The 21,548-nt window shown below is 38.9% G+C and overlaps 2 protein-coding genes across 3 annotated transcripts; both read left to right on the top strand.

Annotated features, from left to right (window-relative positions):
• Positions 1 to 783: 783 nt before the first annotated feature.
• Positions 784 to 11,892, top strand: pitpnab (phosphatidylinositol transfer protein, alpha b). Its single transcript, XM_033977913.2, has 12 exons — positions 784 to 1,027; positions 3,523 to 3,553; positions 4,924 to 5,069; positions 5,583 to 5,674; positions 6,888 to 6,895; positions 7,071 to 7,145; positions 7,550 to 7,633; positions 7,701 to 7,778; positions 7,859 to 7,969; positions 8,316 to 8,438; positions 8,516 to 8,598; positions 8,944 to 11,892. The coding sequence occupies exons 1-11, from the start codon at positions 1,011 to 1,013 to the stop codon at positions 8,561 to 8,563; spliced, it is 813 nt and encodes a 270-aa protein (XP_033833804.1). The 5' UTR covers positions 784 to 1,010; the 3' UTR covers positions 8,564 to 8,598; positions 8,944 to 11,892.
• A 3,283-nt stretch (positions 11,893 to 15,175) lies between these two features.
• On the top strand, positions 15,176 to 20,094 carry inpp5kb (inositol polyphosphate-5-phosphatase Kb). Of its 2 annotated transcripts, XM_055226520.1 has the most exons (13): positions 15,176 to 15,514; positions 15,639 to 15,743; positions 15,858 to 15,966; positions 16,190 to 16,306; positions 16,819 to 16,994; positions 17,448 to 17,559; positions 17,640 to 17,749; positions 17,842 to 17,868; positions 18,872 to 19,085; positions 19,389 to 19,526; positions 19,596 to 19,679; positions 19,747 to 19,851; positions 19,936 to 20,094. In XM_055226520.1, the coding sequence occupies exons 1-13, from the start codon at positions 15,303 to 15,305 to the stop codon at positions 19,999 to 20,001; spliced, it is 1,575 nt and encodes a 524-aa protein (XP_055082495.1). In that variant the 5' UTR covers positions 15,176 to 15,302; the 3' UTR covers positions 20,002 to 20,094. The 2 variants fall into 2 exon arrangements, with proteins under 2 accessions (XP_055082495.1, XP_055082496.1); XM_055226521.1 differs by lacking the exon at positions 17,842 to 17,868 and having other exon boundaries at positions 19,936 to 20,092.
• Positions 20,095 to 21,548: the final 1,454 nt, after the last annotated feature.

Below are 21,548 nucleotides of genomic sequence, written 5' to 3'. Positions count from 1 at the left end.
ACGCACAAGCACTGGCTCACAGACCTGAGCTGTGACAGTGGGATAAGCGATCTGATGCTGGCAGGCAGATGCACTAAAAATACAGCAACAGAACGACATTACATAATTTCAGACACGGTCTCGCGCGCGCGCACGAAGTTGCAATCTCCGAGATGTGGCGCGATGAGGCTGGATTAGGACCTGCGCCTTTCGTCATCACATCACGTGCAGCTCAGATTGAGAGGGTATAGTGTAGAAGTAGTCCTTGGAAATATGTGACTTTTTCCACTGGTGGCGTTAACAATCAGACAGGAAGCGTCACGATTTGGAGACGGCGAGTTCCTGTGATTCTCCAGAGATGTGCGGGCGCAGCTGAAGGGGCTTAAGTGAAACAGATGACGTAGAGTGCGCCTGTGCCACGAGTGGTGGTCCCCGCATCATTCCCATAGATACTGCCACGGAGAATAACCACGCTTCTACGTCATCACGACTGGGATGACGCAGAGCTCGCGCCAGAGGGAACGCTTCAGAGATTTGAAAGAGAATTAATTTAACTGCCACAACGACTACTGGTCCACTACACGTATGTATTTGGTAATTGTTTGTGTAGTCCTGTTATGATGTACTCTTTATATGTAGGTTTGGTTATTTCGTTCATTTTAAATGAAATGTCAAATTTACTATATGAATCGTTAAAATGCTAAATCTGAGCACATTTTGAGGAACATACATTTGAATGGGATGGTTACAGTAGACCATATGAGCTGTGAGTCCTTGCTTTCCTCCGCACAGGCCTCGCTCCCTTCTGCGCGCAACAGCAACGCCTCGCCGCGGCCCCGATCAGGAAGTGAATGTGAAGGAAATAAGCCACCGTGTGGAGGTAGAATGACATAGAGGGAAGAGGTGGGAGAGCAGCGCGCGGAGAAAAGAAGAGACTATACCGGTGGAGCGAGCCTGTTTCGGGGAGCTGTACTTCGGCGGTTCGCTCATCTGGGTCATAGGCAATCTACAAAGCTGCTGCACCGCCAAACATGCTCATAAAGGAATTGTAAGTAGCAGTGTATGCGCGTGCTGTGAACTCGTTTCATCGTTGACATTGTGGCCAGTATCTCGGGGTTTCAGGCATGTTATTGCAAGAGTCGCTGTCCATAAGTGGTGCTGATCTGTCCTATCCATCGCTCACGCCCGTCATTATGATATTGTAGCGAGAGCGCATCATCTCTCCACTCTGCATCTGACAGGAGAGGCAGGCTCGAGTTGCATCCGCAGCAGCCGGATAGCATGGCTGTGCCCTTCACACAGTAGACACCGCTAGGAAGTGCAAACCAAGGGGCGGAATAGAGGAATTATCTCCCTGGGTGTAAAATAAAAATGGTGTAGCAACGCAAGAGCAATAGGCTGTGTTTAAGCCCCATCTGGTAGAAAGCTCTGCGGCTTCTGTGGCCATGTTATTGATGCGCGGTGAAGGTGAAACGGTTGCTGGTGGCGGTGCGCTCCGGCATTCAAGTCCGTAGGAATGGAGCGAGGTGCAGCCATGGACAGGCACGGTCAAGGTGGGGGATGCGCTGGAGATGAATGAATTATAACGTGCCCTGTAGAGGATGTGGGCTCAACTGCAAAATGTCAAAAGAATCAAGGCTTGAATTAATAGTTTGGTGATTCAAGATGGTCACCTGATAAATGCATGTTGAATGTAGGTTAACCACTGTATGGCTGTGGCTAGCTGCTGAGTTACTTAGCTTTAGGCCTAGAAATGGTCTAGTGCATTGAAACTAGTGGAGATGAATGGTCCATAATATATGGTTTTGATGTTTTGAAATAAGCCCGCTCAATATACTCTCTCTGTAGAAATAAGAAAAGTGATATAGGCCTGCTGATATTATAATGTCAAAAATATTACTATGTCCATTTGAAGAATTACACCAGCGACCTCAGCAACCTTTGTAAAGCTATATGCTCGCACTGGGTGAATGTAATGTAAAAATGCCAAATTGTGCCAAGAGTCTGTATAAATAATAGACAAATATCAGTGCATTGCTTTCAGTTGTGGCTCACATAGCACTATAAATACTAGCACCTAAAAATAGCCTCTGCTCTTGAATACCACATGTATCAGCTGGATTTCCCTAACATGATTTAATCAATAAATGCCCTGGGAAGAGGGTGAATGCACAGCCAAAGTGATTAGGGAGAGTTTGCAGCTTTAATTAAACTACCTAGACTATGATTAAACATTACATGCTGCAGACAGCCTGTACTAATACATTGAAATGGTATCAATTCATTTTATCAAGCAAGAAATCAACACCATCGTAAAGTAGGTCAAGTCTAAAAAATCAGAAAAAGTAAATAATACTTACAATACTGGTACTTCATCTCCAACAGCACTGCTATTATTCATTACAGCTTGTACCATTACTGCTATTATTACTACTTCAACTATGTGTACTTGTTAAAGAGAGCTGCATCCTGGGTTGACATTTGGGTGTTTGGGATCACAGGTGTCTATAGATGTGAGAGAATACATAGTACAAAGGGTTTGGATGAGAAGACAAGAGGGGCAGGGATGTGATGGGATTTGTGTTCCCAAGTATAACTAAAATGAATGCATTTCTTCCCAAGGATTTCTCAATTCTCATGTTTGAAATGTATAGAAGACGCTATCTACATTATACATACAATATCCTGCTATCTGATGCCTGCCCTCAAAAGAAAAGGAGAGGAGAGCATTGTGTGGGAGGTGAAGGATTATGTGAATTTGAGTGTTCTGTATAAGAGCTGTTTTATCAGAGTGAAAATGATACAAACACTATACAATTAAGATATTTATCCAAAATACCCAATACACCTATGGTCAACAAATATCTCTTTACAAAATGTAGGCTGTAGGAGGCTTTCCAGATTTGTGATACATTAAATACATGTCAATAATGAATGCAACAAAGTCACTATGCAAAAAATGTATGACAAAATTGACTCTTGTTGGAATGCTGTTACCTTCCCAAAACATACCTCGAGTTGTGTTTTGTTTCATTCACACATTTTTCAGTAAACCTTTATTATTAGTCTGTCTACATCTCCAAAGCTCAAAATGCTCTGTTCCACCTTGTGATGTCATGAAGCGGTAGTTTTCACGTTAAGAGTTACCATTTACCCTTTGTTCAGTAGAGATTGGAAATTTCAGGGCTGAAATTATCCAAATGATTGTAGTGACGCTATATAGAGTTAAAAATCACAAAGTGGAACTGACTGCTTTCTGTTGGAGAGAAGAACTCAGCCTACATGTGCATGGTTTGTGTGTTAAACATGTGTGAATGAAACAAAACACACCTCCAGGTCTGTTTGTGACGAGGAAACAACATTATAACATAGATATGGGCTCTTTAAAGAAACATTGCAAGAAAGTACAGTTCACACCGTCTCAGTACGATCTAACTCACAAATTCACCAAAGTCATGTGTCTGAAGCCCATGAACAGTAGGACAGACTGTTCTGGTATAAATGCTATCGTTCCAAAGTAACTTCCTTTTTCTTCTCTTCCAGTCGAGTGATTCTTCCCATATCAGTGGAAGAGGTAAGCTACATTTAGTTGTATTTCTGTTTCTGTTCACAAAATTGCTGATGTTTCTCATTCAGTGTGTCATCAATGGCTATCTTCTGTCATTGATAGCCGGGGCGACAGTGGCTCAGTGGTTAGAGTGTTGGTCCCCCAACCCGAAGGTCGGAGGAGGCCGATGGCGCAGATTGGCAGCCTCGCTTCCATCAGTCTGCCCCAGGGCAGCTGTGGCTACAGTAGTAGCTTACCATCACCAAGTGTGGAAATGAATGAATAATGTGGAAATGAATGAATACTGACTATAGTGTAGCGCTTTGAGAGCGCTACACTATATATATATATGTATATATATATATATATATATACATTTACAAGCGTAAGCCATTATTATTGATAGTACAGCGTATAAGTCACGGCATAGCATGATTATATGAGCAATGAACATGTTTTGTTGAAGAAAAAAACTGAGAAAAATGTGCATTTTTCTAAATTACAATAGACTGGAATGATACTGTGTTGCATGCATTCTTATGGTGCAGCAGTGTCCATGGCCAGAGTCAGTGTCACTATTACACATAAGACATTAGCAGAGGAGAGGGACTCTGATGTGACCCACAGAAAAGGCCTGCAGACAGTTGAGTAATGGTGGCTGTCAGGGGAAGTACACAGCCTCCTCTGCCCTTGACTGCATGGCCCTCCAGAGTAGTACAACTATATATGGAGCTTCAGTATATCAGAGTGTCTCATGTTGTGGTAAGTAGACTACTAGAGTATGGGATTATTCCAGTGATTTTTAGAAACATGGTGAAAACTACTGCTTTGTTTGGCTTTGTATAGATGCATGTTGCTATTTAGTTGTTTCTTCTGGTGTTGATTGATTGGGGAAAATATTTAATGTAACTTTGTGAAGGACTTTTGAGGCTTTGTTGTTTCATACCTTTTCACCTGCAGTTGTAACTTATTTGCTTTTTCTAACATAATTTTATTGTAATTTTGCCATGTCTTAGGAGGCTGAATGACCTTTTTTAATTCACACAAAAGTCTAAATGTCAAATGTTTTGAGGGCATGTCCTAACCCTGGATAGTCACCAGTGAACTCATGACATTAACCTGCAGTAGCGTACTATAAATACTATTGTGTGAAGCTAAACAGGAAAGAAAGTGTTTGGAAAGATCTCTTCATTTTAAACTATGTTTATACTTACTGTAAACTAGGTGGAAAAGCCATGTTTCTATACCTGCCTCAAAATAAGAGTAGTACCATCCATAATACAATCACACACTGGTAACGGTTGATGAGTTCGACTATTATACCAACTATTGTGCTAGAGGTGCTTAAAATAAAAGTACATTATGTTTGTGACCTTTGGTTATATTTTGTGTTACAGTATCAGGTGGGCCAGCTGTACTCAGTAGCTGAGGCCAGTAAGAATGAGACAGGAGGTGGAGAGGGAGTGGAGGTGTTAAAAAACGAGCCCTACGAGAAAGACGGAGAGAAGGGACAGTACACACACAAAATATACCATTTGCAGAGGTAAGCAACATGTTCTTCTACCATTACTGCAGTTTTGAGTGTAAGGTTGCACAAAATATTACAATCTACTTTAAATTACATTATGGGTTTACACATTATCACAAATGTTGCATTTATTTAGATAATCGAATGTCCTCTGCAAAGAACAATGTTTTTGTTTTGTTTTAATGTATTTAGTAATTTAGACCTTGACAAACATGTTCTGTAAACCATGGGATTTACCAGTTCATCTTTCAGTCTTTGCTCGAATGTTAAAATTCCTGCAGTTGCTTACAACGTGCACTTTGAATAGAATCTTACTTTTTAAACATATATCACAAATGAAAGTGGTGTGGTTTGTGACATTACCAGAATCACCTGCCAATATCACCAGCTGCAGTCTATAAATCTGACTTTACTGAATGAATCCCAGTGCTATTTAGTTTCTGTCTGTTATAGCGTTGTAAAACTGTATATTTCAAAAGTATGTTTGATATATATTCAAGCAGTATTTTAATGTGATTTTTCATGTAGTAAAGTGCCATCATTTGTCCGAATGTTGGCTCCTGCATCGGCTCTCAACATTCATGAGAAAGCCTGGAACGCATACCCGTACTGTCGCACAGGTAAACAAACCCCACTGCTCATGTATTACTTATTTACAGTAACTATTATTTATTTTAATCAAAAGCATTTATACATATATTTTAATACTGCTCTTCTGGATATGCCAAAGCCATTCGCAAATCAATAGTATATGTGTGAAATATGTACTTTTTGTATTGATAAAATACTGACATGAAACTAGCAAAAACAAGCGTTTTATCACACATTTTGCCTCTCTCGGAGTGTTTCTGCCTCCCTCCCTCAGCCCTCTCCCTCTCTCTCTTTTCTCTCTCCCTCTCTTTCCTTTCTCTCTTTCCTCTCTCTCTTTCTCTCTCTCTGTCTCTCTCTCTTTCCTCTCTCCCTCTCTTCCCTTTCTCTCTCTTTCCTCTCTCCCTCTCTTTCCTTTCTCTCTCTCTCTCTCTCTCTCTCTCTTTCCTCTCTCCCTCTCTTTCCTTTCTCTCTCTTTCCTCTCTCTTTTTCTCTCTCTTTCCTCTCTCTTTCTCTCTCTCTTTCCTCTCTCCCTATCTTACCTTTCTCTCTTTCCTCTCTCTCTTTCTCTCTCTCTGTCTCTCTCTCTTTCCTCTCTCCCTCTCTTCCCTTTCTCTCTCTTTCCTCTCTCTTTCTCTCTCTCTTTCCTCTCTCTTTCTCTCTCTCTTTCCTCTCTCCCTCTCTTACCTTTCTCTCTCTTTCCTCTCTCTCTTTCTCTCTCTCTCTTTCCTCTCTCCCTCTTTTTCCTCTCTCTTTCTCTCTCCCTCTCTCTTTCCTCTCTCCCTCTCTTTCCTTTCTCTCTCTTTCCTCTCTCTCTTTCTCTCTCTCTCTTTCCTCTCTCCCTCTCTTTCCTTTCTCTGTCTTCCCTTTCTCTCTCTCTCTCTCCCTCTCTCTCTCTAGTTCCTCTCTGTCTTTCCTCTTTCTGTCTTTCTTCTCTCTGCCTCTCACTGTCACCTTGAAGGAGTGTTTGAATAATTTAGTGACTCCAGTGAGAAGAGGCATGCATCACTCGAGACTTCACCTCGGGATCACACAGTGTCAGCTGCCAAACACAGACAGGGCACATTATCTCATCTTTAAAATACACTATTATATTATTATTATATATAGTGTATATATATATATATATATATTATACCAGGCACTTCTATTAATTTTCAAACTGTTGATCCCATGTGTCGTGTTTATTGTGATTCAACTAAAACCTTATTTCTCCTCTTTTCACGCCACAACATGCATCTGCAGTCATCACTGTAAGTTTACGTTTTATGTTAAAAATAAAAATCACATGCTTATTTATCCAAAATTACACTGAAAAGTCAAAATAAGCTACAGGTGGAGATAGAAACTGTCTGGGCTAAAAACACTTTTGTGTGTTAATTTAACACCTGTTCACATTATCTCATCATTTTTGTCCTCTTCCAACAGAATGAGTACATGAAAGATAACTTCCTGATCAAAATTGAGACGTGGCATAAACCTGACATGGGGCACCTTGAAAATGTGAGTGCTTTAAAAATACTCAGTACTATATATGTTCTAGTATAGCATTTTCAAAACAGTATATATAAAATGCTATAAATAATTTGTTTATATAAATAAATAAGCTAAGGCTGGATTAGGGGGTGTGTGCTGATTGGTCAGTGCTTTCCATACCAGGACTGAATAAGACTAGACGAAGATAGAGATTAAAGGATTATTTAAACATGCAGTAATGAAACAAAACACAACGCCCTAATAATATGTTTGCATCTTTATCATTCTAACAGACTAAATGCCCTAAAATGAGTTGCTCTCATTAGATTGTTGTTCAGTGGTTATATAATGTGGACTGTGGACTATAAACACTAAAATGCCTCTTTACCTTTTGAGTAATATTCCTGTGTTTGTCTTGTGTGTGTGATCAGGTGCATGGGCTGGATCCTGAGACCTGGAAGAAGGTGGATGTAGTCTATATTGATATTGCAGACAGAAGCCAAGTAGAACCTAAGGTTGGCATTTTCCACAGTGAACATCAGTGTCACTCTGCACATGTGTCATACCTCTGTCTTCCTGCAGGATTACAAGCCAGACGAGGATCCCTGCAGGTTTAAATCAGTGAAGACAGGAAGAGGTCCCCTAGGCCCAGACTGGAAGGTACAAAAGGTGTTTAAGTTTTGACATTAACAACCTGTAAAAACACATGTGTTGTATTGTGTGTGTTTTGATCTTTGCAGAAGGAGCTTCCCAACAAGAAAGACTGCCCACATATGTGTGCCTACAAACTGGTCACTGTCAAATTCAAATGGTGGGGGCTGCAAAACAAGGTGGAGAACTTTATTCAAAAGGTTTGTAAACAGCTATATAAGTCTTGTTATTATCATCGCCTGATTGCACAATTTCCCAAAACACAACACATAAATCACTTAAAAGCATCAGATCAATAAACTGGAAAAAGTGTTTCCATCAACCTCTAGTGGTCAAAATCTATAATGCAAGTGAGGCTTGTGCACTTCCAAAACACCTAAAGGGAGAGAGTTTAGTTAAGAGTGGAATTATTTGCAGGTTGACAAATGAATTTATTTGCTGTCTTTGACTTTTGGAGTTTTTTTTAGCTTCCTTTTGGCTGAATTTATTTATGAAACAACTGGGTGATACGTACATTTAACAGTAATCCAAATTTTCTCGTCTCAGCAAGAGAAGCGTCTGTTCACTAACTTCCACCGTCAGCTGTTCTGCTGGATCGACCACTGGATTGAGTTGACTATGGAAGACATCCGGCGCATGGAAGAAGACACACGGAAGGAGTTAGACGAGGTCAGTCCAAACAGTGAGACAGTACGATTTAAATAAATGATTCAAAATGATTAAAACAGCTTTTCCATATGGTCCAGATGAGAGTTAAAGACCCAGTGAAAGGCATGGTGGCACTAGAGGACTGAGGTTGTGTTCAACTGTGAATGCTGCTGCTCATCAGGTATGGAAGTCACTCACAAACAATTTAAAGTGGTTTTCTTTTTTTTAATGTGGTGTATGGTTTTTCCTTTGGATTTGAGTCATAAAGTAATAGTGATAATAATGATAGTGATAGTAATGAAGTGCTAAATATTCACAAAAACACAAAAAACAAATGCATTCTCTAGAAACTTAAGCAGTTTTAACTTTTTACTACAAAAATGGCAGCTCTAAATGTTTAACTTAATTTTTCTTTCTGTCTATTACATATTTTAAGAATTTTGAATACACTTTGCATGCATAATAATATATAAAGTCTATGGGTAAAAATATAAACACTAAATATAGGTTCTCTTGTAATCTGCAGACAAGTACACCCAGACACCAGCGGATTCACATCCCTCTGTTCATACAGCGTGCAGTGGTCCGGTCCCATCTCTCCTCTCCTGGGATCATCAGGTTTTCAGGAATTCTGGACCTAGTAAAATCCTGTTTCAATGATGATATTTTTCTCCTCTCTTCTCATTCTCTTCATTTGTTTTTGTTTTTTGTTTTTTTTTTCATCTGTCTGTGTGGTTTTCTGAGACCTCCAGTAGCAACACAATTAATTCAACTCTCAACAAAATTAGGTTTTATTTCTGACAACGATATCCTGTTGGTGTATATACTGGGAATAACTGTATTAAAATATATACTATATATAAATATATATAACAGGGTTTTTAAAAAAGGTTTTGTCTGTAGTTTTATCTGTGAGTGTTTCTTTTCAGATTGTATTTCTTCAGTGCTGCGTTTTAAAGTTGTGATTTTTTATGTCTGCTTATTTGTTCTTGTTACACCTCTCTGCAGTGTTTCCTTTTGTTGTCAGAAATCCATTTTGAAATCTAAAAGTGAAGCCGTCTGACTGAGAAAGTTAGTCTTTCTTCTCCTGTTTAAAACTATGGAGACATTTGCTTTCTGGGTTAGTGTGTGTGTATAAATGTGAGTTTGGCCTTTTTTGTATTTTTTCCTCCTTAAAGTTTATTTAAATTAAACAAGTCTTGACAGAATACTTAAGATGATAAAATATACTAATCAGGCATAGCATGATAGAGACACTTGTGACATGGCAGTTGTTTTTAAAGAAGAAAACATTTGGCTTATGTGTTGAATGTGGGCTGTGAAGGTAAACCTGACATTGTACTGCTCAAAGTTAGCAGCAGCAAGTGTCTGAATGCCCAGTGCATTGTTGTTAGCTGTGTATTGGGCTCCATACATCATAATATACACAAATCAAAAACAAGTGGTCACAATGACATGCCTGATCAGTTGTACACATATACAGAGACCTGGCAATAGGATTTAGTGCACAACCACAGCATAAGAGCTATTTATTACTTTTTCTTCCCACTGCTCATTAAGAATTGCAGCTTAATGAGAAGGTTGTCTTTGTCACTGCAAAGACAGAGTAGGATGGATAGGGTTCGATTGATTCCAAGATCCCTTGACTGACCTTAATCTAAAGGAACAAAAATAATGTGCTTTGTATCATGCCCTACCAGCCATGCTCACCCACTGTGGATAATACTCTTATCCAGTGATAGCAATAAATACCATCTAATTCTGCAAATGTTGCGAACCAGAAGCTTGAGATTGAGTTGTTTCTAATTTGTTAGTTGAGATCTGTTTGTTGGGGTGTTTCTAGGTGTATGCATGGGTGATGTAAAGTTGTGTGTCTTGTGATCATTAGTGGAAGTGGAAAGAATGGCTGAAGCTGAAGGAGCACTGTCAGCACTACACTTCAACCCTCACTGTATGCCAGCTTTTCACACCTTCATTTTGGTCACGATTTTAAAGAGGATGCAACACAGTACAAAGACAAATACCCTAACAACAAGGCAATCCCGCGCTGCTCTGGTGGGTTTTGTTAGTTTTATAAAGACTCTAGTGGACTGCTAAATTATGAAGTGTCGCTGTGTAGATTAGAGGATAGTTAAGCACAAAAGACAAAGGGGCCTTGTAATTTAGTTACTTTTACATCCAGCACAACTGCCCATCAGTTGCTTCTACATCCGATATGGCCACTGAAAATTTTTTAGACCGCATTGATTTCGCTTTAGCAGACATGAGCATTTTCCACTATCTTGCATTCTCTTCAAAATCACCTTGTTTTTCTTGATACAATTCCCCCTTACACATGTACTGTCTGTGATGGGGCTACAAACTGAACCATGGAGATTTATGGATGTACTGTATGTATTGACATTGTAAATAGCAAATCAACTTAAGTAGATGAACACACTTATATATAGATGACTATCCTGCCAAACAACTGCTTACACACTCACAACTTTGAGTCCTTGACAGACAGTAGGGGTAATGAAGAAGAAATCAGCATCTTACAGCTACAGTATATTTTCTGCAGAGTTCATGATGCTCCAATAATGCAATAACAAGCTTAATTTGCTAAACCAGAAATATTTAAGCAACCACCGCAGCTTGTCCAAAGTCCATGGCTTATCATGTGTCATTGGTAGGACAGTGTATAGATATATATTTTTGTTCTAAATGTTGTACCTCTTGTTGTCGGTCTCTGAAATACAATGAATTCTCTCACAGGCAAGTGGCAGTAAAAGTACACTGGCAGCCTCCCTCATTTACCGCAGCACCATGGCATTTCTTAGGTGAAATACAAATGTGGAAACAAAGGAACTTTTCTGGCAGGGGTCTGTCAACCACTTCATGGAAATACTTTTAATTTCCTAGGGTTTTCCACAATATAGTATTAAACGCATCTTGCATTCATTAATCACGGATGTTCTTCTCCGTGATAATAGATATGTTTATTGTCATACTGTGGAACATTCAGGCAAAGCAAAAACAGTTCTATAGAGACAGTTGGCAGGCCCTTCACCATCAAAGTTACACATTAGAAGTATTGTATTATTGTGATCCACCACATGGATCTGAAATTGTACTGAAATTCCATCAACATCTTTCAAGTTATAGTTATTTATCTAATGGTGCTGCTGTAACTGGTCCCCATAATTCAACAAGATATCAAAAGTGTAAATTCAGGTGGATTTTAAACACCTGGGGATATCTGCCTTTACACAAAAAATTGATAATACGGTTAAGACAATCTCACACATATGGTGTTAAATTGTGCTCATTTCTAATGTGAATATTAAACCAAAATCTCCAAAATGTTTTCTTTTTAAATCTCTCTTCTCTCTATATCTTCCTCCTGTTAAACTGTCTCCTGTTTTTTTCTTTCTTTTATTGTGAATTTGTGCCTTTTGTCATCCTATCTTCCAATAACACTACTGTACATTGGAGATGTAAAGAAACAAATAAAGACAAGTAAAAAAATGTTCGCCAACATGTTTTTGCCTATTTTAGTCCATTGTATTCTTAGAAACCAAGAAAAACTAAAAATGTAATTCAATCAAATAGTATTTAAAGATATGCATAACTTAAACTGCTGTAGATCAAGTCCCACAGGGTCAAATTGAGAGTTCTCTTAAAAAGAGGCTACATTAATCAGGCTGTGGATGCAAAGATTACTCTAAATCCTGATTACAGGGCAGAGATAGAGGCAGCACCACACACTTTGTAAGACAACGCTCCCAGCTTCAATCTTCAGTGCATTTGCAACTTCAGGCTACAATGTTTGAAGAGTGCATTTGTAAAAACAGATAAATGCCATTTTTAAAACGTTATTGGAGGCTCACAGTCTACTCTTTGTATAGAAATGTTTACAAAAGCCAAATGTATTTTAGGGCAAACTAAAAAGCCTATTACTGTATCCATCCCTCCTTCATCAAATGCACTGTACATTATTGCCATTGATAGCTGTAAAACGGAGACACCTGTTTTGCAATTGAACCTTTCATTTGTCTATTAACTTAATGTGTGAATAATTATGTGTTTAGGGTTAACCTTATTGGTCCCGTGCAACCCTGACATGTTTGGAGCTGTATTTATTTAGGCCTAGTCATATGCGTAATTACGCACAGGCTCTGTGGCAAAGGGAAAGGATTATTTATATACAAAGGGGGCTTTGGTGCAACAAATGCCATGCGTCACGGTGACATAAAATAAACAGACATGACCATTCATGGGGCAGATAATACGGCCCCGAGGTCCGTGAACCGACTTGGGATAAGGCCGCGTGATCCAATGTTCCGCTTAAAGTCCTGAGCAGGTGGCGAGCGCAGGCCCCTGGAGACAGAGCACCACGAGCCGCAGAGAGTCCAATACTCCCCCGGTTAAACAACGGGACTCACCGCTGGAAAACGCCTCCAGCCTCTCGACTCCCCGTCGGAGAACTTTGTGATCTGCCAGCACGGGGTCTGCGGCTTTTTCAGGACGCCACAACAGAGACACACACCCACAGGTAGGAGCTCTAATGACCTACGATCCAAGCGCATGACCGGAGCATCTACCACTCTATATGTAGGCCTAGTTAGGCTCGTTTAAAAATGGCATTTTGGAAATCAAAATAAAATGTGGACCCTAGTTTATGGCAACATTTCATTTTAAAGTTGCGCAGTGTAACTTTTCTGATCAGTGGTCCGCCACCTGCTTGTCTCTGTAGAGAGATTATTATTCTGCCTGGAATATTTCACAGCGTAGATTTAAATTTATCTCCATGGAGCAGGAGCAGGTGACGTCACCAGGCCAAGTAACAGGTTACAAGTAACAAGTGACTCAAACAAAACAAAACACATACAGGTCATGAACATACAGGAAGGTAAATATTAGACTCAAAGTGGTGCAAAGGAAGCTGCATAAGTTTGGAAGAACTAAAATGTACTTAATATTAATAAGAAGCTAATTAGTTTCATAGTTTCCCTTAAAAAAAAAAAAAAAAAAGAGGGTGCTGATGAAAAAGAGAGTCCTGCACTCTCTTTGGGCCATTCCCTATACACAAGACAAAATGAAAAATTATACTCTATTCACTGTTGAGAATTGAAATAGATTCAGTATACAGCAATTTGGGCCTACTTGATAATGTTTACTGCAAAAGAGCTAAATTGAGTTATCATTTCAAATGAAAAAGTGCATTGATTATGTCATGTATCTTGTTCAAGGGGAGATCATGAGTACTGGAAGAACGCAAAAAGTGGGGGACAAGTGCAGGTAAGAAGCCTCTTAGAAATTTGTGTAAGCTAATCGTACCATTATGAAATCAAAAATACCCAAGCCTAAGGAACATTCAGGTTGTGGGGGGTTTGGGCTTTGCACCTCTCATAAACCAAAAATAGCTCCTTTTCTTCATTTTTCGCTGGAGGGGGTGACCCCTTTGGTGATCCACTTAACACCTCTGGCTTCTGAAGAATGTGCTGTAAGTCCCTCCATGTGACTGTTTTATGTGAACTAAAAATGGGACACATTTCTTTGAGTGTTCCCATTTTCATTTGAGATAAAAATAAAAATTAAAATTAAAAAAAACACAACTATGGGATTTTTTTATTGTTTTGAATTCATGACTCTTGCTTAAGTCATATCCACAAAATTCCACAAACTACCAGGAGGGATGAAGAGGCAAAAACATTTAGTACATTTTCCTTAAGTTCAGTGTACAGTTGTGAATTTCATGTTTGCATAGTAATGATGTGCTTTTAGTTAGATCTGAATAATCAGTTTTGAGGTCTGCAGTCCTGTGGCAGTATGCTGCTTGGAACAGACAAAGTTTGAAGTGGAAGAAAACAGTGGATATTACATGGATATTATTATTATTAGTCTTAAAAGGCACTGGAGTGGAAAGCAGTCAAGCGTTGTTTAAGATAATATTATTTAAAAAGAAACAAAAATGAAAACAAAAATGATAATCATTCCAGGGCATGTCACACAGCATTATTGCATGGATCATATAAAATAATCTTAAATGTGTGATGTTAAATGCAAACATTTTTAATGACATGATATGAAATTCACATTTAGAACAGCAAACAAACTTACTCAATGGAAAAGGACAGTTATAATAGTCTAAAAAGTCAAAATTATCAAAAAATAAATGAATACAACAGTCTCAAGCTTTTTATAACCTGTAGCCATGTGTGAAGATTAGTATTGCAATCAGATGAGATTTTCAACTAAATTCAATATTAATCCCTGAAAGTAATGCAAAACCTTTTATATTATGAATCAAGAAAAGCCTATTCAGTTTTATTCTCCCAGGATAATTGTGCATGTAGACTTGTTAAATGATGTAACACAGGGTTTTGAACGTGTGTAAAAGTGTTCAGTTAACCTAAACTACCGTACTTTGTTTCCATATGTAACCTTTCACCCAAATGAGCTGAAATGGATTGAGGCCAAAAGAAGCTAATGCTATTGTGCCCTGCTCACTAATGCACGGCTGTTATTATGAGAGCTTTGTTCACAATCAGCTGATGCTCGTGTAAACCTCTTAGAGATTTCAACACAAGTGATACAAAAATTCACTCATTGCTAAACACACATAGCCATTCACATGCCTGTCTCCTGCCTAAGATTACACTGCAAATCAAACCCCCTGCCCGAACTGGACCCCAGTGCTGTGCCAATCTCTGCTCCACCGCCGCATGAGTGCACAAGACCGCATTATCCCAGGACAGACCGGAGCAACACATCTTTTCCAGGGATTCCTGAACTTTAACATTTGGATTTTGGAGTAACGTTTTTTTAAATGGCAAAAGTTTGAGCTCCAAGTGGATGTTTCTCTTCTGGATGACACAAAGTTGTTGAAAGTTTGTAAAAATGGAAAACTTGGGTGATTTTGGTCGTGCACGGTCGGACAGCGCTAGCAGTTCAGGCTCCAGGTCAAAGATGATGCTACGGCAGAGAGTGTCCCAGCTGCTCACCTGTATAGAGGACATGAGCTCTGACGATGAGGCCAGTGAGGAGATGTCCCGCTCACTAGACGAGGCCTTTCAGCTGTGCAGCCGCTTCATGCCCACTGACACTTTCAGGTTTGCGCATAGAAAACACAAGGCAATCGAGGAGTATTTGGGACATTACATTTTGAATTTTTTAGAAGGAATATAAAATTATGTTGGAATGATGTAAACTGTATTGCCTGTGTGTATATGTCAGATTGTACATGGTAACGTGGAATGTGGGCACAGCTGAGCCTCCTGAAGATGTCAGTTCTCTGCTGCAACTGGACAACCAACCCCAAAGTGACATATATGTTATTGGGTGAGTTACCACAACTTAAGACTATTAAACTATTCTCTAGTTTGTTAGATATGCTGGTACAAGTATTCTCTGTGTGTGTGGGGGTGTGTGTGTGTGTGTGTTTGTGTGTTTCAGTCTACAGGAAGTGAATGCCACCCCGATCAGGTTCATCTCTGACCTGATCGCTGAAGATTCATGGAGCCATGTTTTTATGGACACACTAGGACCACGTGGGTTTGTCAAGGTGGGAAACTACTATCTTTACGCTCAGATTTGCTACAAAGTGGTAATGAAATCCTTGAACAAAATTGGAAAGAAATACAAGAAAGCTTTTAAAATTATTTTGTCATCTTTATTTCCCAGTAGACAATCAAAATACAGCTGGAGTATGAATGCCATGTATATAGATGTGTGAATGTCATAATGTGTATAATACATTAGTAGTACAAGTATTTTTTGTTGTCCAGGTGACATCAGTGCGGATGCAGGGCCTGTTGCTCTTGGTCTTTGCCAAACATGTCCACCTCCCGTTCATCCGAAATGTCCAGAGCACTTACACCAGGACAGGGATCTTTGGATATTGGGTAAAGTGTTTTCAAAACCCTCAGGAATCTCTTTAGCCTTAGATACTGCACTGGGGTAAAGACTTGAATGGGCCTTTGTTTTTATTTAGTGGTATGACCAGCAGCTTGAACACAATGCACGATACACAATATGAACACAGGGGCAAAACTAGTTCAGGAGGGCAAACACTTACAAAACACATGAATTCATTAGTATTGCAAATTTAATAAAGAATTAAGGAGCTCTAGGTAATATAGCAGGTTTAAAGTCTTTTAGAAGGAACGTGTTGCTAGTGCAGTTTCTGTTAAAACAAAAAGAACTGAAAAAAATCATTATGTCCACGCACCAATAGTGGTTATGTTGTAAATTGGAACTTGAATTGCACCTTTTATTAAGATTATTGACATATCGTTCCAAAGAATTACAAAAATATTTCAAAGATGAATTAAAGAAACCAATAAGCTCTGCGAATCTACCTTTTTTGGACTTATGCAGTAAGATTTCACTATTATTTGTATGTGATGTGTTTCAGGGCAATAAAGGTGGTGTATCAGTTCGGTTCTCTCTTTATGGTCACATGGTGTGCTTCCTCAACTGTCACCTGGCGGCTCACATGAACTACGCCTTGCAGAGGGTCGATGAGTTTGAGTACATCCTGGACACTCAAGACTTCGACATCACTGACACACCACATGTACTGGATCACAAGTATGATCATTTCACATATTTGTAATTTGAAATACATTTATTTCAAAAAACTAAATAACATTCAATATAACTATTAATGAAAAGAGAGATATCCAAGGCATGTCTAGTTTGTGAAGAGCACCTGCTAGACGACAGGCTACTTAGCTTCACTTCTTTTACTTTCTTGGGTGCTTAAAGTGTATATTTTCTGTTTGCCCAAGAGTAACACAAACTTAATGGAAACAGTGTAATAAAAAATGTAAAAAATCACAAAGACACACACATTTTGAGTTGTATGCTTATCAACCAAAAAAGACATTATCTAATGGTTACAAATGTGGTCTCCAAGAGTTGCACCAGAGCAAAATAGTGTTTTATTTATTTTCAGCCAACTATTTTCCTCCATTTTCCCAGTAATATGTTACGTGAACAGTTTGTCATTTAAGATTACTCTGTAAATGTCTTGTCTTTCAGAGTTGTATTTTGGTTTGGGGATCTGAACTTTCGAATCGCTGACCACGGGCTGCACTTTCTGCGCTCTTCCATTGAAGGTGGGCGCTTGAATCTGCTCTGGAGCAAAGACCAGGTTTGGAACAGTGCTACTTGCAGTTTTCACTTAGCTTAAGCTTAACTTTCATTTACTTAATTTACATAATGTAACTTCAGCTCACAATGATGAAAAAGAAAGAAGCTTTTCTACAAGAGTTTGAAGAAGGACAACTAAATTTCCAGCCTACTTACAAGTTCAAGCGTAACTCTGACACTTATGACACCAGGTATGCAACGCAATTAACATATATTTGATTAGCACCGTGTTATTGTCATCACTTAAAACAAATGATTTTTACTTACGTTTAACTTTAAACAGCTGTCTGAAGACATGGTTTGGATTTAAGTAAGGCATTTGCGTGTTGTTTGATTCACTTTGTTGCATTGTCTGTGCACGACCCCTCACAGCATCCTCTCTCACTTAGAAGATTTGATTAAGAATTGTTTGTTAAGTAGGCTAAGTGTGTTATATAAAGTGACAGGAGCCTGTGTGTCTCTCAGAAAGAGCACTTGGGCACTGCCTCTAACCATGTACAGACCGCGGCCCCTGCAGCGCTGTAGCACCACCCTCCTCCTCCTAACCTCCCTGTGCTGGGGGCTGCTTTCTGTCTGGTTGAGGGCGTGGTACAGGGCGCTAGACCCGCCAAGGTGGGTGCCTCCAGAGGTGCAACCTGAACAAACAGACTGAGATCAAATGTGTAAATGATGGGTTAAGAATTTGTGACAATGGGGTAAAGCAGTACTTAAAATATAGGTTTTTCACAGCAGCAACCTTCACTTTGTTTATGTTTATGCTATGTTGATGACTTATTGCACAAAAAAGCTATATGAAACTTTTACAAGCATGTGTTTCATCTCACAGCATGTTTGACTTTCAATGCACTTTAGAGGCACTGGTGTGACACTGTAATGACTTTGTGTAGCTCCATTCAATATAGATTACTAATGAAGACACACTATCTAAACATCCTGCATCTTTTGCATTCACTTTGAAACTATCATGTGATGTTTTACTTTCACTTAAAACAAGGCAAGGCAAGTTTATTTGTATAGCACAAATCGTACACAAGGTAATTCAAAGTGCTTTACAGAATTAAAAAGACATTAAAATCGCAATACAACAAATCAAAACATAAATAACCCCAAATAATCATCATAAGATTAACATTAAAGGAGAAAAGTGCAGTCATATGCACAGTTAACCAGAACAGCCTGGAGAGCTGTAAGATATTGTTAAAGTACAATAAAGAGTGAGAAGTTCACATCAAACCAGGGACTGAAGATACAATATGTCAGGGATATTTAGAAAAAATACAAAAAGACTACTAACATCTTCTTTAACATCCCAGTGGTAAGAAGAGGAAGCCCGCCTGGACTGATCGGGTTTTATGGCGCATCAAACCCAGAAGCCTTCCACCAGAGGAGGATGACGAGAGAGCATCCACTTCTACTGATGAAGGGCCAGACGAGTTCCCCATCCTGGTCACTCAGGACAGATACAGCTGTGACATGAGCTATGGAGTCAGTGACCACAAACCAGTCATTGCTACTTTCAACATTGAGGTGCAAAGAAGAACATTTTTAAGTCTAATAAATGCTTTTGGGGTAAATATTGCCACTATGCTAGCCTGCCACCTTGGCTGATTACTAATTAGTAGATTCACTTTTTCATCTTGCTTTTTCATCTTGTTTTTTTTATTATTATTATTATTTTTAATACCCAGTATTATTTTTAAAATTTATGAGATAAATTTTGGTCTGTATTTGGGTTACACTACATATAGAGCCAAAGACACAATGAGAACATGTAAATGTTATATGTATCAATTTTATACAGATTAAAATGTATACATTTGTCCCCCGCAGCTCAGAAAGCACTTTGACACTCCACTGGTGCATGTCTGTGCGGAGGGCATGTGGAGCGCAGACCAGGACGCAGTAATGACTTACACAGTGCAGGAGGACTTCATGTCCTCCACATGGGACTGGATTGGACTGTTCAAGGTACCACTGCTTAAAGTAGTGTCAACATAATGATCTATGAACATACCATATGTTTATTTTCTGATACAGGTGGGATTTAAAAGTGCTATGGATTATGAGACTTTTGTTTGGGTGCGTGAGAATGAATTGCCTGAAGTTGATGAACTCATTCAGGTAAGACACACTTAAATATCCATGATCCATAATTACTCTTGTATACTGAGAATACCTGTTTGGGCAGCTCCCTGTGGACAAAGATACTATTCCCCTGCTTGGTGGGCAGTATGTGTTAGGGTACTACAGTACAAACATGCAAACCATTGTTGGCCTCAGTGAAACCTTTCAGGTGAGTTACAATATTACATTTTATGACATATTCCTTGTTTGAATAATTTAACAACACAATATTTATCACTTTGCTTTTTTTCAGATTTTGGAGTCAAAGCGTGCAGTCATGGAAGGCCTTGTTCCTGAGAATGCCAATGGCCTTAAATAAAATGAAAAACAGTGCCAGTGTCTCTTCCATTCAGAATGTTTCAGTAATTATTCTACATTAACAGATGATCAAGTTCTTCCACTGGTTTGGATGATCCAGACATAATTCTACTGAACACCATTTTGTCCCATTAAAATGTTCTCCTGTTTACTACATGTCTGTTATATCTATGAATATTGTTATGTAGCCACATATTTGATGAGAAAATCTGTGGATTTTAGTCTATTGAAGGATGTGACATCCAAAGACTATGTAGTTCACAAATGCTTTGCAAAACAATTGAACCAGGTGGCAGCAGAAAATGTCACAACCAAAACTTAAGTCCAAGAAATACTGTTACTGAAAACTGATCAAATAAAATGCCTTAAACATACCTGGCTAGTAGTGTATGTTTGTTTTGTTGACTTTCCAGATTATTATAATATTAATTCTTTATTATAAGTATTTAGACTGAGGAAAAACACATGAATAAGGGAAAAGTGCAGACTACTACAATAGATAGATACATTGGAGATTTGCATTTGACGGCCTTCAAGTAAATATTATATCGAATTTAAACAGATTAGGTAAGAATAGATAAGCTGTCTAATAAGAATAAATACATGAAAATAAATAAATTATTAAAGCCGTAAGCTGCATCGAACGGCCCTCCAGGCCGAGCTTCGCACTGGGGTGACCCAGCACTCCCTAAGTGTGGCGCTAATGTGCAGCTTGTGTATGTGTTATTGTGGCTTTGGGCTGTACTTGTCACTAAATGAACAACACACATTAGAAGCGCTGATGCAGTAAAATGGAATAACATGGGTTTTCCTAGGCATTGCTATGACAACATCGTGCAAAATACAACTTTGGCCTCCTGGACTTTTTGACAGGGACGACCTGAAGAGTCACTTAGTTAGTCAATTAGTTTGAAATGTAGGAAAATTTGGACATTTTCCTATTAGGATAACATAGGGTCTTCCACGCATCACCATGGCAACCCAGTGAAAGATATAACATGAGTGCCATTGACAGTTTTAATTGGGATTGCATGGAGACTCATTGTGCCTAATTTCACATTATTCCACGAAAGTAATGTTTTTGTCACAGGCTTCCCCCATTGACTCAGTGTTGATTATGACAAAAACAAACATGTCCCGTGTCTAGGGCCTGGGCTGCTTAGATACTGGAGTCAGGGCAGGGGGTAGGGAAAGCAACAGGCCCTACGCCCTGTAGGGGCTCTGGCCTAATTAATAAATACAAAATAAGGCCTTCTATTATACAGGTTCATAGGGTCATTAATCAGATTTTAGAACATGCATTTGTAGATTAAACATTTACCCATAATAAAATATAACATTCAGTTGTGAATTTTGTTTGCGCACTTCCATGAGTTGTAGCCTTTAAACATGGTCATTCTCAATCTCATATGGATTTTCTTTTTGAAATGTATGTATATATAATAAGCTAAGATTTCTGCTCTAACATGATGCTCTAACATGATACTGACATTATTCACAACACTCTTCTGCCATGTGCTGGAAAACGGAGCTCTGATCTGGCAACCC

The sequence above is a fragment of the Periophthalmus magnuspinnatus genome, chromosome 14 (genome assembly GCF_009829125.3).
Source record: "Periophthalmus magnuspinnatus isolate fPerMag1 chromosome 14, fPerMag1.2.pri, whole genome shotgun sequence".
NCBI classification, from domain to species: Eukaryota; Metazoa; Chordata; class Actinopteri; order Gobiiformes; family Gobiidae; genus Periophthalmus; species Periophthalmus magnuspinnatus.
This window is presented reverse-complemented; position numbering and strand designations above follow the sequence as displayed.

What these genes read in the sequence shown, in the direction of transcription:
- pitpnab (XM_033977913.2), top strand. An exon ending in TTCCCATATCAGTGGAAGAG is followed by an intron (nt 3,554 to 4,923) that starts GTAAGCTACATT and finishes TTTGTGTTACAG; the next exon opens with TATCAGGTGGGCCAGCTGTA. An exon ending in TGGAGAACTTTATTCAAAAG is followed by an intron (nt 7,970 to 8,315) that starts GTTTGTAAACAG and finishes TTCTCGTCTCAG; the next exon opens with CAAGAGAAGCGTCTGTTCAC.
- inpp5kb (XM_055226520.1), top strand. Translation starts at nt 15,303, where the DNA reads ATGGAAAACTTGGGTGATTTTGGTCGTGCACGGTCGGACAGCGCTAGC. An exon ending in TCTGACACTTATGACACCAG is followed by an intron (nt 17,750 to 17,841) that starts GTATGCAACGCA and finishes AACTTTAAACAG; the next exon opens with CTGTCTGAAGACATGGTTTG. An exon ending in ACTGGATTGGACTGTTCAAG is followed by an intron (nt 19,527 to 19,595) that starts GTACCACTGCTT and finishes TTTCTGATACAG; the next exon opens with GTGGGATTTAAAAGTGCTAT.